This window comes from Charadrius vociferus, unplaced genomic scaffold (genome assembly GCF_000708025.1).
Source record: "Charadrius vociferus isolate BGI_N301 unplaced genomic scaffold, ASM70802v2 scaffold163, whole genome shotgun sequence".
In the NCBI taxonomy this organism is placed as follows: domain Eukaryota; kingdom Metazoa; phylum Chordata; class Aves; order Charadriiformes; family Charadriidae; genus Charadrius; species Charadrius vociferus.
The window spans coordinates 21,631,615-21,649,758 of NW_009648332.1; the positions used below are offsets into that span (position 1 = coordinate 21,631,615).

The 18,144-nt window shown below is 35.2% G+C and overlaps 1 protein-coding gene across 1 annotated transcript in view; it reads left to right on the forward strand.

Moving 5' to 3' along the window:
• Nucleotides 1-18,144, forward strand: part of DENND1B (DENN/MADD domain containing 1B) — a 170,586-nt gene that overhangs the window by 135,148 nt on the left and 17,294 nt on the right. Inside the window, exons 15-19 of the mRNA XM_009884930.1 lie at nucleotides 3,459-3,560; nucleotides 9,781-9,871; nucleotides 14,183-14,223; nucleotides 15,047-15,115; nucleotides 17,583-17,639. Coding sequence (XP_009883232.1) covers nucleotides 3,459-3,560; nucleotides 9,781-9,871; nucleotides 14,183-14,223; nucleotides 15,047-15,115; nucleotides 17,583-17,639 — 360 coding nt within the window. The remainder of the gene's footprint in view (nucleotides 1-3,458; nucleotides 3,561-9,780; nucleotides 9,872-14,182; nucleotides 14,224-15,046; nucleotides 15,116-17,582; nucleotides 17,640-18,144) is intronic.

Consider the following 18,144-nt stretch of genomic DNA (forward strand, 5'->3'; position numbering starts at 1 on the left):
CAACTGTTGTTAAAAGGACAGGTATCTTGTTTGGGCATAGATTGTTTGGTCTGAGTATTAGCTGTCTACTTTTCAGTATAGGGTCCCTGCTGGGTTTTGATCGAACTTGTTTTGAAAGTACATTGTAGATCAATACGACAGGGGCCATTTGATGGTCTAGTAGTTAAATATCAGTGGAGCATTCCTCCAAAACTCAGTTTCTAAAGGTACCAGGTTGTATTTACAGAAACGAGAATGTTACAAGCTTTATGTATGAAAACTTCTAGAGCTATTTTTGTTTATATTAATTCAAGAATTTATTTTTAAATGGCACTTCAAAAGGTTTTGTGTTTACAGTAAAAATCTTGAAGATTTGTAAAATTTTTATTTGGAAGACAATTTTGCTGTTCAGAGCTTTGAATAAAGAAAAGAGCTAGGAGTTAATTGTATTATTTAGTGCAATTTCAGTAGTTACAGCAGATACTCTGAGAAAACTTCAGTGTGGAGTTTCTACAGGTTTCAACAGGTTTTCTCATTTTCATGTGCTGAACAGGTAGGAGCCTTAAACCTGCTCAAACTTTTAAAGCAACCTTACTATCAGTAGATTCAAATAACATAAATGACTTTTGGATGTGAACTCTTTAGAGATCCAAATAAATTTTCAGCTAACAAATAGCTTTGGTTATTCTGTCTCTGAACTGTACTGATAAAGGAACAGATGCACCAATGCACGAGTGGTTACTAAGTATCTGAAGCATCCGGCGATTAAAGAAAAGTATTTGGGAAAATATTACAGCCATGTACTAAAAATGTGCGTCAAACTACCATTTCTTGGTGTTACATGGCTCGGGCAGGAGACGTGCCATCAGGTAAAACTATCTGACTGCTCTCTCTTCCCAGGCTGATGTGAAAGGGAGAGCAAGCATGCCTGTTTTTCCTTCTGCTAGGAGATAACCTCTGCTTTTTCTCTTTCATCTTTCCCAAGGCAGTTGGGAAAGTGGCAGTGGAGGCATAGCTTAGTTTTTATTTTTCTAAATAGTATATTTTGAAAATACTATTTTCTCTTTTTGGTCCTAAATTTAATGCTTCATAGTATGTCATGAGCCATCATCTAGTCAGTTCTGCAATCCCACAAAGCCTCTGTGTTTCCAGAAATCATTTCTTTCTGTAACAACAACAACAATAAAAAAAATATGTGTGTGTGTGTGTGTGTGTGTGTATATACATATATATATATAAAAAAGGAGTTGTTATAATTTGCTGCCTGGAAATTTTTCGGAAGAACAACAGAACTGAGAAGAGAGTCTGCCCTCCGGAACATGATGTCTTGTACCACTGTATCTCATTGGAGACTATTTCATTTGGTTTGATGCAGTTTGAATTTGCTGAGTAGCTTGGGGTCATCTTCTTAAGACAAGAGTCTTTAGGAGCTCAAGAATAGCTACTGCAAAGTGGGTCAGGAAGGCAGTGCTATTTAAAGTACCACAAATGTTTCAAGCTATTTGGCAACTCCAGCATGTCCTGCATCTGTACAGTGTTCACCAGTTATCTTGGGTTAAGCAGTAGGTGGAGTAAGTTGGGTGCTTCTCCTGGAGACTTGATCAACACAGTGCTATATATATTGTACTGAGATGGGTTCGCATATCACAGCATTCCAGCTACCCTGTGAAACGGGGAGGATTACATTAGGTAAATGTATAGCTTCTAGCTCCTACAGTCAGATTTCTAAAGTCAGAGGTTCCTTCTAAGTAATAAGAATGTAAAACTTAAAAGCAAGTTAAACGTGAACTTAAGTACTTTGCTCATTAGAACTGGACCTCTTAAAAGAGAGACCTCAAAAGAGGGAAGCTTGTGATAGTACAAGAATAGGATTTTAAAATGACATCAGTGTTTTTACTCCAGCATTTCCTTGGATCATACTTGAACCATTTAAAAACAAAGTGCAAGGTGTAAAAAGCAGCTGAAAATGATTTTGAGCTAATCCACCAAACTCACCAGGTCATGAGCAGAAAATAGTTTGTAATATTCTGGAAGCCCATAACTGCACAGTCAGCTAAAATGATAGAAAAACGCGTGAAGTAACATGTGTGGTTAAAGTTAAACAGGGTTAGGAGCAGAAAGCTGTGGTGATCATGGGCATGAATAAATTTGTCTTTAAAGTGGCTAACAGTTGGAGCTATTGTGAAGATCAATATAGAGGCTGCCTTTGATCTTTTTTCTTTTGAATGGCTGAGGTGTCTTTTATTCTGTTGTGGGACTGCATTGTATATGTAGCTTTTGGGTAGTGAAATATTCTATGGTACATTTAGGTATGGCATTTTGTTGGATTCTAAATTTTCTGTCTTTGAGACCTTTGGTGATTGTTTCTAACCTGGTAATTATTTTAGTTTTGTAAACTTGGGTGAGAGGCCTTTTGGCTTTATGATTAAATCAGTTCACGTATCTTGATCCTACACAAACTTTGTAATGTATCTACCCGGTTAAGTCAAACAACTTCAAGTATTTTTCATAAAGTATTGATAAGAATAACAGAATTGGAGAGAATGCTCATCAGAAATGTCCAGTGGTCTGTGCATGCTGAAGATAGCAAATTTTAAATGAAATTTGGGAACAACATAGGAGTCAATCTGATTGTTTATAAATTATCTTGTTAGCATCTTTTGTTTTTAAATGAGTTCTATTTTCAGTGATAATTTTTTCAACACAGTTCATTTTCAGTGAATAGTTATCATCTTTCATCTTCAAAGTGTTTTCTACAGGATTTTTGGTAACGATAGACTATGCGCTTTTCCCATGTTGGGGAAATACTGTTGTATTAAATGTTAATCACATCTGTTCAAACTTTCTCCATGACAATTTTCCAAAAAGTTTGTAACTTTTATTTTGTGTAAGAATAAAATAGATGTGTATTTCAATAATTTCCTGTTGAATCAGCAGTATGGTTATCAATCTTCTCATATTTTTGTAGAATAAATATAAAAATAATTATGTGCAGCTGCATCTTTTTGGACTGAGTTAGAGTTTTGGTTTACTAGTATTGCTGGTTTTGCATGCCATGGAATCGGAGTGAGACTGAACAATAATGCATGTTAAATTATTTGAAGCAGTAGACCCGCTCTTCAAAATTTGAATCACTTCCTTGAAATTTGTAATGAAGAGTACTATAAAGGTAACATGAGCCAACTGTAAACCACTTACTTTTTCCTTGCAATGTGTATTTTGTGGACTGGCTTCATAAACCAGAGGTTCAATTGCAACATGTGTTTTGAGAACTATTTAAATATTGTGTAAAGGTTTTGGGATTTTTTTGTTGTTAGCTGTGTCTGTTTAATTGGATGCATGTTTATGAAGATTGCTTGAAAGGGAATATTTTTATGTATTGACTACTAAGAAATACATTTGTAGTGGAGAATTTTAAATAAATAAGCATATTTGTATACTTTAGTTACCATCTAACTTTTTCTGTTTAAATTTTTTAGGGAGAGCCTATAACTTTCTGTGAGAATAGTTTTGTGAAGCATCGTTCCAGTACTACTAAGCAGTTCCTGGAAACTGCTGTTAATCTTCAACTGTTTAAACAGGTATGAGAGGGTAAATGACCCATGTTTAATGATTTTTCTCTTAAAACATATCCATGTTTAAATGCATTTTCCTTTCTGTCAGCTTATGAAACTCTCGGATAAAATATAAGTTCAAGTACTTTGTGTACAGTCATCCCTGTTTGGTTGTATTTTAAAATATTCAGTTTTAGTTAAAAAGAAGTGGTGGTGAAACTCAACAGAAAAATAACCCCGGGGTGCAGAGCCAGTGCAGCATCTCTTCAGAGCCAGTCAGCAATTCATCTAAACAAGAAAAATCATGGATCTCCCAGCTTGATGGTTGAACTTCATTTTCAGTTTTCTTGGCTCATGACCAAAGAACCTAAACAGCATAGTGCTTACTTAAATTGGACTTCAATGGTGTTTTATTTAAAAACTGGATTCATACTGTAATTGCAGTTTTCATTGCTAGGTTTTTTGAAATACGCACACAGAGAATGTTACAAACCTGAGCCATAGGGGTGGCCTGAAGAATATTCTAGCCGATCTGTTAATGCAGATTTTGAACTAATAGAGAACAAATTGTTGAATGTCTGGCACAGCTCAGTAATAGTTTTTTTACGGTCTTTGAAATGATTTTTTCCTTTGATTTTATTCTGTAACTCTTTTTTTCTCCTTTTCATCCCATGACTCCATTGCATCAAAAGGGTGTTAAGAAACTTATAACTAGATTTTTAGGAAAATCAAGGAAAATCTGAATGAAATCAGAATACTCATAAAAGTATATATTTGCCTGCAAATATCTGGAATGACTGAGGCATGGGAGTTCATGTTTAAATAATCTGGTGGACTTCTTTGAAGATATACTACCATGGTAGATAAGGGAAATTCATTATATGTAGAATCCTCTAATTTTCAAAAAACACTTGGTGTTAATCAGAGGCTGGTGTCTAAAGTAAAGATTTATGCAATGGTGATAGTTTGTAGAAGTCCTGTGAAAACATGTTTCTCCTAATTGTATAAAAGTTAAGGAAGTACTGATCATAGAATTTGGCTCCTTTAATTTTACTGTTTTATTTTACACAATAATAAAATGTAAATAAAAAAATAAAATAGTAAAGAAGAAATCTGAAACCTTTTGAATTATCCAGCACATATGATTGAAATGGAAAGAAGTAACGGAGTAAACAGTGTTGCTTACATTTTGCGTATCTCAGTGTGATAAGCTAGCCTGAAGCTTTCTTAATAGAAAACTGCCTACAAGCAATGTTTCTAAATTGTTGTCACACTACTCCTACTAAAGCAAGATCTTCAGCTGTAAGAAAAAGTTTTAACTCCACTGAAATGAATGGGCTTGTCAGTGTGGCACTGTAGTTACCCATTACATTTTAGTGTGTATTCAATTCAATTAAACAGAATCAGTTTACAATTTGTTTATAGCTTCTTTTAATTTTATTTCAACTAAAGGAAATAATATATTTTAGAGGATTAGGAAATAGTAACCATTTTGATCATGTGTGTGGTTTAATAGTAGTAGTAGTCGTCGGTTTTTTTTCATTCCTGTAATTTCTGTTGTGAAGGTTACTCCTACTTTTTCAGCTAATCCTCAGCCCAGCTGCATCTTCTCCAGTTTTTCCACTGACAAATGAGCTGTTTTCAAAGTTGTTTGTCTTCAAAAAGACTAAACTGTATTTTATTCTGTTCTGGAAAATCTTTTAAGCAGAAAATAGTTCTTAGAAGCAGCCTTAAACCTAGACCAAGCAGAAAAGAGCTACTTTAGATGCACCCTTTTTGCCATAATTGACAAGTAAGCTTTATTTGTGCCATTTTATAAAATCCTTCCTCTGTCCTTTTTTCTTCGTAGGTTTTTAATCTTCTGCCCCTCTCTCCTACGTTAAGACATGTTAATTCCTCTAATTCAACCACTCTTTTAAGTTTGGAAGTTATAGTATTTTTTCACCAAAATACCAGGAAATCACTGTCGGAACAAATTGTGGAATTAATTCCTTGTGTTACTCCCATTCAGATTATTTGCATCTTCAACATCATCTGGTTTTGCTTTGTATTGCGTTTAGATGTGCTTTCTGTTAATGATATCCCCAAATGTATTGGCACATGCCAGTAGTTTGTACCAAAAACATTAACTAACCTGTAAATAGGATCAGTCACAACATTTACCCTTAAATACCATGACCGGTGACACTTACAGCCTAACACTTTTCCTCTCATTACAAACTGATATGTCCTTTTTGGGCTAGTCCTTGTCCAACCTAAACTTCAGGTAGAGTGTTCAGGTACTCTGCTTTTGTTTCGTCTAAATTAGTATTTTGAGGCACGTGCAAGAGGCTTTTCTGCAGTATAGATAAATTGCATTTCCTTTATCTAAAAAATTAATTGTCAAAGAATCTGTGAGAACCAGTGTTTTAACTCCCATGTTGTGTCTTTCCATTTACTCATCTACCATTTTTACCCCAAAATGCCCCCTCATCAAATTGTTAAGGGCAAACTGACAGACCGGCACTTACCACAACCTTCTAAATAATGGTACTGTTATTCGTCACTTCAGCTGTGTTTCCTTTACTTTGATAGACTCATAAAAACTTTTTTACTTCCGGATATATGTGCTGGTTTCCTTAGAGTCATGTAACAGAGATGAAGGTAGGGATTTTTTGACTCGAATTTTATTTCTCAGTTATTATAATGTCCATTTGTGTATCTCATTTTCATTAACATTTTTATTTCTGTTCCCTTATTCAGCATCGTAGTCTTTACTGAAAACTGAGACAGGTTATTTTTGGTGGGGACCATGCCTAGATTTTCTTTTAGCTTTAAACCATTCTCTTGGACTTGTAGATTATGGAGATGTCTTTTAAATCGGGTTGATGACTTCACGGTTTTGGAAGTTAAAAGGACTGTTTCTATTGCTCTGAAAAAGAATACACCAAGCTCTTCATGCAAAACATATATTTTCTGTGAATTCATAGAAGTAATTTATGGTAAATGCCCTGATATGGATCACAGCTATAGGGATGGATGAAGTTCAATTTGCTGCAGTTTGCTGGCTTTAGTTTTCTGAAGCCGCCTTCTGCCCTGAATAGATTTAATTTTAAGAACCCTGGTTATCATTATTCTTACACTATTAAGATATTTAATCATATAAAAATATTTTCCTTAAAAAGAATCTATTATTTAGATATTAAAAGTTCTTATTTCCTGATTAAATATTCTGTATATGACAATTTTATTCAGATTAGATGCTTTTTCTCTTAGACTGTATACTTATGTTACTTCTTTTTTTTACTGTTTTTTTTTTCCACATCTTTGATATTTGTACTATTATGTATGCTATTTATTTGTTAGCTTTTTCTGAGCCTTAGAAAGGCTCCCCTTTAATTGAGGTAACATGGAAGGTAGCTAATCTTTATTTCAAGCTGCAAATATAAGCAATTAATAGTTGCATCTTAAATGTCAAAAATAGTTCTGATGAGTGTCCAGGGAAAATATTAATTCATTCTTAGAACTAGCATAAAGCCTAATGCCAGACTATCTCGTTAAATGATGTAATTGTTTGAGTACTGTAAACTGTAACGTTTATTGGGATTTGTTCCTAAAAAGGTGGAAAGTGCTAACTAGAGAAATAAATAATGAATGCAGGATTAGAACTTGAAGAATCATAAGTCTTTGAAAATTATTGGTAATTTCAAATTTCATTTACAAGCTTTATGAGTTCAGCTCTCCTCTTGCAAGCTATTGAGCTGGTATTGTGTGGAAATCATATTTATGATGTTTTCTTTGCTTCTACCAACTTTTTGTTTTTAATAATGGGTGAATTGACATGGAACTTTTACTCCTGACTAAATAAATGACTGGGTTTAGCTCAGAAACAACATCGCTCTTCCCCCATCCCCTACCCTTTATCACCTATGCAACAAGATATTCTGAAGTGGATATGGTCTATATTTTGATTTTAGAATTAAAAATTATTTAAGGATTATGGTAGTTCTGTCTTTAGTCATCTTAAAAATCCAAGAATAGCACTGGAATTGCTAGTTTTTCCTTGAAAGTAGTGGTCACCAAGGGGTCTCTGGATCTCAAGATGAATGCATTTCTTCAAATAGAGGGCCCAGATTTTTCAAGACAGTGTGGGTTTGAAAAATGGGAGAAGAAAACCAGGAAGCATATGTGTGGTTCCATGTGCTGTTCTTTTCATGTGGCAATTTAAGTGCAACCATTAACAGTAAATTACTCAAAAATAATAACTACTACTACCACTAGTACCGCTTACAGTTTCTTTTAAATAATGTCTCCAATATCTTTTGCTAACAGTTCTGTTTGTCAGTATTTACATTAAGGACTCAGTTGGAGTGATCCTCTAAAAACTAAAGTTCAGTCAGTGTCTCAGCCTTCTGTTGATACAATTTTTCCAAATGATGAGCATGTCCATAAATCTTCTGTTAGTTTATAGTATGGGATGAATTCATAACTTTCCCAAAAGAGATAATGTCTTACAGTTCAAAGGCTGGAGGTGGGGGGAGTGGGTTTTTTGGTGGTGGTTCCCCCCCAACCCAGCAGTAGCTAAAGATGCTCTTATCTCTTTTTCTTACTGTGAAATAATCCAGTGATCCCATAGTGGTCTGACCATGAACCAATCTATTTGGAAAAAAAGCCAACTTGGAGGAAAATGAAAAAATAAGAAGGAATTTAGACAAGAAAGAGAAAGAAAGGGTTATCTTTTTGCTTGTCTTATTCTTGCTGCCGGAATTTTTGTACCCTGAAGAAGTAATTTGTTTGACGTCACTAGTCTGTTCATTGACAAGTGTCCGATTGTCACTGACACTGTTTGAATAATTTGTGGTAAAATATGTTATAGCCAAATAATTAATTTTGTTCCTATGTACTCACTAGTACCAGTGAATAACTCATAATTCTTGCTACAAGATGAACCATGTATAATTGGAAAAGCGCTTTCTCATTTTATCTCTTAGACTTGAGTTAGCCTTTTCAAAACAAAAAGGGAGGGGTTGCTTCTTGAAAGAATTTTAAACCTTTAAGATAATGTGCCCGTTGTGCATCTTTGGAGCCTGGTAATTCCTGAAAAGAATGTATTCTCATTCCTTCTGAGAGATTTAATTGTTAATTATCTTAGTTGGACTTTTTCTGATGTGCTTGGATCATTTCAGTCTTTCTATATACACTTATATGTGGATGCAAATCCATGTGCTCATGCAGCTGTAACCTCTGGATAAGGACAGCTGTTGCAATATGCATCTGTAGATGCAACTACATAAGCATTGGTGGTTAAAAAAAGAAAAGGGTAAGCAGATGTGTTGGAACTTAAAAATACAGTGATGTCAACCCTGAACCGTGCTCGAGTCAGGTAGAGGGTTTTAGGGCTCTGCCGTGGTATCGGGCCTCATGTTGTTTTGGGACTTCGCGCATCCCATTCCCATACACTTAAATTAAACATCCTTGGAGTCAGCTTGTGTGCTGCCAGTCAAATCCAACCTGCTACTACCACCATTTCTGAAACCAAACCACAGCCATCCTCTGCTGTTTCAGTGTGGATGGTTTTGCTACAATTTCCCTTCCCATACTGTCCTTACAGAGTCATTTTTCATGTAAAACACATACACTTTTAATGGCCCTCACATAGACATCGTAGTCTATCATTTCTTTGAACTGGGCGTTGTGAAATGTTTGCAATACTAGTAAAGGTACTTTCTGTGCACAGAGTTCTACTTTGGACCCATTGATGCATACCCAGAAAGGGATACCGTGAGGAGGTTTGTTTATGTTCCTTTGTTGATGATACGAAGTAAACTTATGGTATCAAAACAGAACATCAGGGAGTGACTCAGTGGTCTTCCTTTGATTATGATTACAAATCCAAAGTTACCATTTGTAAGGAAACAAATGAATATATTTTCATGCCATTAGAAAAGCAAGAAAAACTTGAAAGCCATTTAAAATATTTCTGAACAAGCTGATCTGTAATTTCATTGACTATAAAAGTTTAGAAATCTGATTGTAAATTTTGCATAATACATATAATTTCCTTGCTATATATATAAAATTCTCTATTTCTGCTGCTCATAGTTGCAACTGCTCTTGCAAAATCCATCTAAAAGCAATATATTATTATCCATAAGCCATAGTTTGTCTTGAACATCCATATTCCATTATAATGTACACACTGAAAACTATAACACTGTATAGTAATAGAAGGGCCAACACAACAAAGTGTGACATTTTTTATTTTTAGTTTATTGATGGCCGGCTATCAAAATTAAATGCAGGAAGAGGATTCTCCGATGTTTTTGAAGAAGAAATCACTGCAGGAGGCTTTTCTGGAGGTACGGAATTAATTTGAGTGTACTCAGTAATTATGCTTCTCTGGGAGCTGTTCAACATGATGATGTTCTCAGGTTGTCCTGTAAATTTTAGAAGTCATGAATCTTATTATTGCTTCATTGTATCCGTTCATTCTTGGAAAGCTTTTAACAAATCACTGCTGGAACACATACTATTATGTATCTAGTTATGTCAATATATAAAATGAAAGATATGTTGTTTTAATCCAGTGAAATAATACTTAGATTTCAATATAGGATGAAGTATCACTACATTATTTACACTTTAACTGCATGTTTACATAATGTGTTACATTATGTGTAAACTGTATTTTAAAAATAACTTTGAAATTTGTGCTGCTGTGAACATTTTCTTGATAGTTACATTTCCCATAAGCACTTTCACTTTTTTCACATCCAATTATTTCTGAAGGGCAGAAATAGGAGTGGTTTCCTGAATTTTTAGAGAAATTTGTTTTCTCCAGCAAATGTGTTACTCTAAAAAAGGGAAATAATTTAAAATTCATGGAACATTGAAAGCTTACCATCTTCGTAAATAAAAATGTTATTCCTTGTGTTGTTTCCCTCTGTTACGTTCACTGACAATTGTTATAACACTTTTCACATTAGCTAGCTTACAGAATTAACCCATATAGTGGATGCTGAACCCATTGCTGAATATTACAGGATTATTGATTGCGTTCCTGTTAGACATTTATTACAGCTATATTGTTATTTGAGGTATCATATTTGCGATCAAAATATTGGATCAAAACGTACTTGACACAGCACAAACAGTGTTTTATGGTGTTTAGCGTAGAAGCTTTCTCAGTAAGTGGAGGTTATGTGATTTGAGCAAATCCACTGAGTTGCATTTGGCAGCTGTAGACGGTCTTCCTTTACAAGACTACCCTTAAATGGGCATATTTACAGAGGAAGGGATTTGGCCCCCACAGAGAAACTGAGTTGTGCAGAGCCATCTTCACCTCCTGTAAAATACCTTTTTCATGTTCAGAGTACATAAATCCTTTTGTTCAGGATTTTCACTGCCTTCTCCTGCCCTCTGTGTCTTGTGCTATGATCTAGCACATAATTTTTTCTTTTTCTTGATTAAAGTGTGGTTAGTTACAGAGATTTACGTCTTTCCTACCTTTTTGGGGTAACTTGTGCTGCTCTGTAAACAGATTTTAGGCATTGAGCATCCATTATTCAGATAGGTGGTGTCAGTATTCCGAGTTCATTTGCTGACTGCAGTTAGCGGGTCAGGAGGCTGCAATAAAACTGCAATAGAAGTTAGATAAAGCTTGTTTCTTGGCTGTGAGCTGGCAGCCTGTGAACCATGTCTCACCTGGCTCTGCTCAGGAGGGAATGCTCAGCTTCACCAGCAGTTCCCTGTTAGATTGCACTGCGTGCTTACTTTTCAAGTCAGACAAGCTGTATATTGCCAGGTTGTGGACAAATTGCTTAGGGCACATATTCAGTATTTACATAACTGCTGTCTCATTATCGTTATGAAGTGCAGGGCTAACAATATGTATGCAATTGAAGGTGACATTTTGTGACACTAATGGGGTAGAACTATGATCTCTTTGCCGAGTTAACTCCCATCAACTTTATCAGGAAGCCCAAGGTTTTTTTTTTGTTTAAACAGGTGAAAACCAGCCTTCAGAAAGGTCATAGAAAGTTAGTGTAAGCTACAAGCTCTTAAAAGTACAGGTGAACATATTCTTAGCTAGAGAGAGTATAATTTAAAAATTACTGAATCAAACAGAAAGTGGTTCTTTAAGTAACGTCTTTTTAATTTGCATTTTTCCACATATGTGAGCATACCTAAACCAGCACAGAAAACTAAGCTGGAAATTGGAGAATAAAACTTAAATTTCATTATTTTTTATGATTTTTTTTTTTCCCCAATAAAGTGGTCAAAACTTATTTCCCTGTGACTACATGGGAAAAGAAATCTGTCAGCTGTCTTTGTTACAGCCTGCACTTAAAATTTTATTTTCTGTTACAGGTATTATTCTGTGGAAGTATTAGTTCTTAAGAGTTTTATGTAACTTTCAATACAAGAATCTAGTGATGATTGATTGGCTTAGCACTTGGATTTGTTTTAAAATATATGCATTAAAGTAATTTGTAGTCACGCAAATTTTACTACAGCAGTCATTTTTTTAGTTGGTCTAATATCAATGGTGGTAGTTTAAGAAAAACTGAAAAAGTTGAAAACCTTTGAACCTCTCTTTTAATAATAATTTATTTTAAGGAGTCAGCATTTTCTTGCTAGAGTTTCAGGATGTTCAACTCTAGCTAAGGGTATGCAGTGTTAATGTGGCCTTTTCTGTAGATGAGTATTTATCTGTTTTCTTTACTGCCTTCTCCGAGGTCTCTACACAACTAGAAGACAGTTAAACTTGGTGATTTTCTGTCATCTCATTTATTGTCTCTGGTAATTGATCTCATAGGCTGCGATTGAAGTCATAGACTGTGAGAGAAAGCTCAGTTGTGGAAAGAGTCACTGTTAAGGACACCACAAACCAGATGATGTATAAATATTTTTTATAAGAATTTGAAGTTGTGAAATGTCATAGAATCATGGAATGGTTTAGGTTGCAAGGGACCTTGAAGACCATCTATTTCTAACCCCCCTGCCATGGGCAGGGACACCTCCCACTAGACCAGGTTGCTCAGAGCCCCATCCAGCCTGGCCTTGAACACCTCCAGGGATAGAACTTCCACAGCTTCTCTGGGCAACCTGTTCCAGCGCCTGACCACCCACAGAGTGAAAAATTTCTTCCTAATATCTAGTCTAAATCTCCCCTCTTCCAGTTTGAACCCATTCCCCCTCGCCCTATCACTACATGCCCTTGTAAAAAGTCCCTCCCCAGCTTTCCTGTAGGCCCCCTTTACGTACTGGAAGGCTGCTATAAGGTCTCCCCAGAAGACCTTGTTAGAGCAAGTACTTATGGTTCATTGAAATTTCATTAACACGCTACCAGTGGCTAAATTTCCCCTTATTACATGTTATTTGCATGCTGCTTTTTCTGGTAGTTCCAGGGAGCCAGATCGAGGCAGTAAAAAAGGAGTCATTTTTGCTTTAGGTTGCTCTTTGATGTTCTTATTGGAGATAGGATCATAATGATCATCACTTTCTAAGTGAGCATTGCTTTCACTTGTGCCATCGTTCCTGAGGGTTTGGCTGTCTCAAAATTGCTTGTAAGGAATTTATTGGAATGGGTGAAAGTGCCTGATACGAGTATAAACAACTCAGTTTCTCCACCTCATTGAGAAAGTTGGGAATGCCTTTTACAGTGATTCAGTGAGTTCTCAGCCATGTTCTAGGAGAATGTTTTGGCTTTCCACTATCCAGTGCAATAATTCCACCCTGGCCTTAGTTGATTGATTATTGAAAAGCTTAAGAAGTTTTGAGAACTCCTGTTAAAAGTCTGTGAAGTCAAGTATATATCAGTATGGTCCTTTCAAAATGGATATATTCTCTGTTTGAAACTTCATCGTTCTTGTCAATGTGAATGTCTTGTTTGGGGTTAGTAACAGCTCACAGTACCAGGGTATTCAAGGGACTGATGTATTCTAAAACTTCCTCAGAAATCAGGGACCCAGTCTTTGGTGTTCAGCTGGAGCACCTCGGGGAAAGTATTCATTTCTTCATCAAGTGCTCAGTAGAATTTAACCCTGTCCTTCATGGCCAGCTTAGCAGCACAGTAGTCCTCGGTAGTCCTACAGAAGCCAAATAGCTGTCAATTGCCTTTTAGAGGTTTTCCTTTGTGAAAGAAGGTAGATACAGTTAATAATTTAAAAGGATTTTTCCTGCACAGGAGTATATAGTTGTGCCATAATCCTTAGACTTTTCTCTCGTTCTTTTTCCTTGGGATGGTACCATCCATAGGCCATGTCATTTTTGTACTTGAAGGTTTGCCCAAGTGGGATCATTATGCTTGAATGCAGTTCATTATATATTGTTCTTTCCTTTGAGTTGCTGTTTTCCTTTTCAGTCTTTTTAGCAGTATGTTACCTTATCATAATTCTAATTTTCTTTCTACCTCAATTGGAATTAAAAACTCTGTGTGGTGAAAAGATATGCTTTTACAAAGAAAACAGAAAATATGAAATAAGAGATACCTAGGTTTTTTTTCTTAGTGTACACATATTCTTATCTTTACATTCCTTGCCTATCTGGGAAGAATGAAATTAATGAATAATCCTCTAAGGGAATTTTTAATGCAGATTGTGAGGAGGGCTGAAACATTTAAAATGTTAAATTTATGTTTGTCTTACATTTTTACATTTCTATTTCAGGGAATTCGAGATCTTATCAACAGTGGATGCATACAGTGAAGGTATAAACTTGCTTAAGTAATTATACTGGCCATCCTGTACTTTAAATCTTTGTCCTTTTCCTTACATATATTTAATGGTAAAAGTTCATTCATTTGCAAGGAAACTATAAGTACATTCCATAATAGATAACACGTCTATGGTATATGCAATAATTTTGTGGGTTTTTTCCTGAAGATTTAAAAAAACACAAATCCACACACAAAACAAATGCCAAAACGCACAACATTTTTCTGTCTGTATAGTCAGGGATTTCACTGCTTTCTGTATCGTGTTACATTCCATAACTGTGAATTAGGTGTGACAGTACAGTTTGATACAAAGTTTATCACTTCTAGTAAATAGCAATTTCGTTAATATGGGTTTGTGCAGTTTGGCTAGCAGAAGACCCTTGGTATAACCTTGTTATTCTGCAGGATTAGTAAAATACATTATTTTAGCTTAAGAGAATTCTTTTGTGATTGAATGAGGTATTTCTTTCTGTCAGGTCACAGTATTTTTAAGTTGTATAATAAATATGATAGGAACACATGAAAAATAGCCATAACTTCTAAATTGATTTTGAAATGGTAACAATGAATGAAGAAGGCAAATACATCATTCTGTTAGAATGCATTGATAAATGTGTCAGCTGCGATAATGACGTACTGTAACCCTTGTGTAGCTGCAGACAGCAGGTTGGGGAGGAAACACAGCTGTGCTTATTCTTACTGATTTAAAAGGAAGATTGTTTCTTTGCAGCGCACGGCTTATTTTTCCGTGCTGTTGTCTTAAGGTCTGACTTGTGTTAAAATGTTACTAAAGTACATTTTTTGTGTATTTCAGAAAGGTGGTGCACTGATCAACACAGCAATGACCAAAGCCACTCCGGCTGTGAAAACAGCATATAAATTTGTAAGATCATCTCTTTCAAATAAATAATACATAAAAATACCGCAACTTCCTACAACCTTTCATTCTTCCTGAATACTTAAAATCGGAAGCATTTTATAAATGTATTGCAGAAAAACACTTCAGCTTGTAGAACGTTTTCAGCTTTGTTTGTTTTCTTCTATAGTACTAGGATTTAGAGTTCATTCGGAGTCTTCCATATAGCTTGTACGTAACAACAGACATTTTCAAAGCATCAGTGTGCTGGTTTTGTTTCAATCATAATACATACTAGAAGCTTATTTGAATATCATTTAGATATTTGATACACAGCTATAAACTCCTAGCCTGGTGATGGTGTGATTAAAATATGGACTTTGAAAATAGAAATTCTCATTTACACTAAGGTGCTGTAACACAACACAGGCATTGCAAAGTTAACATGAATGTAAAACAGTTTGTAAATATTACATTTATGTGTAATATAAATATAGTGTTATAGTATATAGTTACACAGTGTGGTGTTAAGATGACGTAGAGGTCTCCTCGATTCAGAACAGATACAGTTTGTGCTAGACAAATGGAGTCCTGGCTTACACAGATGCAATTTCACTTTGGCACTAAGTGCTGCACTATTGAAAAAATGTGGTAATGCTTCAGTAATGTGTGCGGCAAAACTTTCCTATCATCTGCTCTTTTAAAGATGATACTAGAATACTCACACTGGGTTTAATGCTTATACCTCTGAGCTTAGAAGATCTTGTTTTAAAAGACTACCTAACCAATAAAGCATGTGAAATTATACCGTGTCATGAAGTATGAAAAAAAAGCAATAGTGTAAAATGAAGTGGGAAGCATTTTAACGTTGCATTTTTAATATATGGGAAAAGACTTTTGGCTTCCTTTTTGCTTTTCCTAATGTTTCACTAGCTAGATGCATAATAAGTAGTCCTGAATAAATCAGTACATCAGTCTAAGCTAGTATATTTTAAGTAAACTTTTCAAACAGAATTTTTAATTTTACATCAGTTGAAAACACACAGCAGTCGTGGAGAGAAACAGGTAAATAAATATACTTTATATTCATGAACTCATTTATAATTTAAAAAATGGTTCATTATCAGGTGATCTGCAAATTATTCTTCTTCTTCAGCTTGCACTAGCTTAGGCTGTGGTTACCTGATCTTCTCCCAGCCTTCAATTTTGATAATTATGTCCTTGATAATAGAGGTTCTTCAAAGTGAACTTCTGTTCAGGAAACACCAGTAAATTCTGTGAGGATCTGTGTGTATAACGTATTCATATTTATACCCCATTTAATTTCCTATGTTGTTGCCCTTTATGGAGCCTACTACTAGAGAAAGAAAACATGCGTTTCTTAGTTGTGAGAAAACTGATCGGTAGCCTCGAGTAATGTGCTTGGTGTCATCCCTCAGAGTTAGAACAAAACACTCCAAAATTCATCCAAATGCTGCGAGCATGATCTGGAAAGTTTAAAGTGGCTCTCAGGTTAGCATCTGCTACACGGCACCCCATTGTGCTGCTATTGAGCTTATAGATGTATGATTTAAGGATCAAAAAGACTCTCTGACCTCTTGATTCAAGAAAATGATTTTTTTTTTTCGAATTTCCATGTATAGAAAACCATAGAAAAATAGGTGGTTTCCACATATTTATGCCCTTTAAATATATTTTTCAAAGTCCTATTTTCAAGACAGCCTTGAAAACGTCCACAGTTTTTTCCAGTATTCATATAGGAAACATACCCTTTCTTCTGTTAGGGTTTTTTGGTCCCCCCTCCTTCCCCCCATCTTTTCTTTTTTTTTTTTACTTCCCCTCCTTATCTCTCTCTCTCTCTCTCTGTCTGCATAAGTACATGGTATTCTGTATTGATAATTCATTTCTCTATTGAAGAACATTCTTGGCTCTGTTTTCCATGCAACAGTGATCCTTGGCTTCCTATTTTAATACATACAGAATTCTCCCCTAAATAGCAGCACTATGCTGTTCAGCAACACTGGGCAAAATCTCCATCTGCATATGAAATCACTTCATTTCTCTTAAGATTGATGTTGCCCTGCAAGTTGCCAGACTGGAACACTGTAGCAGTCATCTTGAAAATCTTAACATTTTTCCAACATGCCTTGCTGCTAAAATACCATTTCAAATTTAAAGGACCATTTCGAATAAAGGAGTGATGTATGCAATGATTTTTAGCCCGTCCTTAGTAATATTGGAGAATTTTTGAGTACGTGTGTTTTCATAGCATTGGTATGCATGTACCGAAAAAAATCCTTAAATATACAGACAAAGCATGAGTGTATTAAATACACTGAGAATGCAGGTATGAAACTTGTGATAAAGGTAATTGTCCATCTTTATATCACCAGGTGTTTAAAAAAAAAGGTAAAATAAGTATGGTATCATGAAGCATGTTTCATGACTACAGCCAGTGTCTTGCAGAGCTACTTAAGTCCTTTTATTTTTCTAGGCAAAAAATCAGGCAAGGCAAGGAATAAGAGAAGTGAAGAGTAAGTTAAAACACAAGGTATGCGGTACACTTTTTACTTTCTTACCTTTGCTTCCTGCATCAGTTTGAAGCTTATACTTTACAAATCACATGAGATTTGTGTTTTTAATGACTTTTGAAATGTGCTTAGCCCTTTGTTCAACAATACATTTTTCATAACGAGCCCTCTGGCAACTATCTGTCATTCTATGCATCCACTGAATAATCTCTTTATTGTTTGCATATTTTATCATAGAACAACAGAGGTCTTCAAAGATACATTAACAGGATGTATGTTTTCATAAAGTTGATTGCTTTGATATCACAATCGAAGCCTTTGCTTCAAGCTGCGAATTTGAGATGGGAGAGTCTTGCAGTGCAGTGTATTTCAGAAGGTGGTGTTGTCTGTTCTGCCTTCGCAAGATATGTGGACAATGGCAATGTTTAAAAATGAAGGAATAGTTTCATTTTGCAAAAACAATATTGCAGAAATACCAGAAAATATATTTTAGGCATTTTGTAGCTGCTTTACCCGTTGAAAATT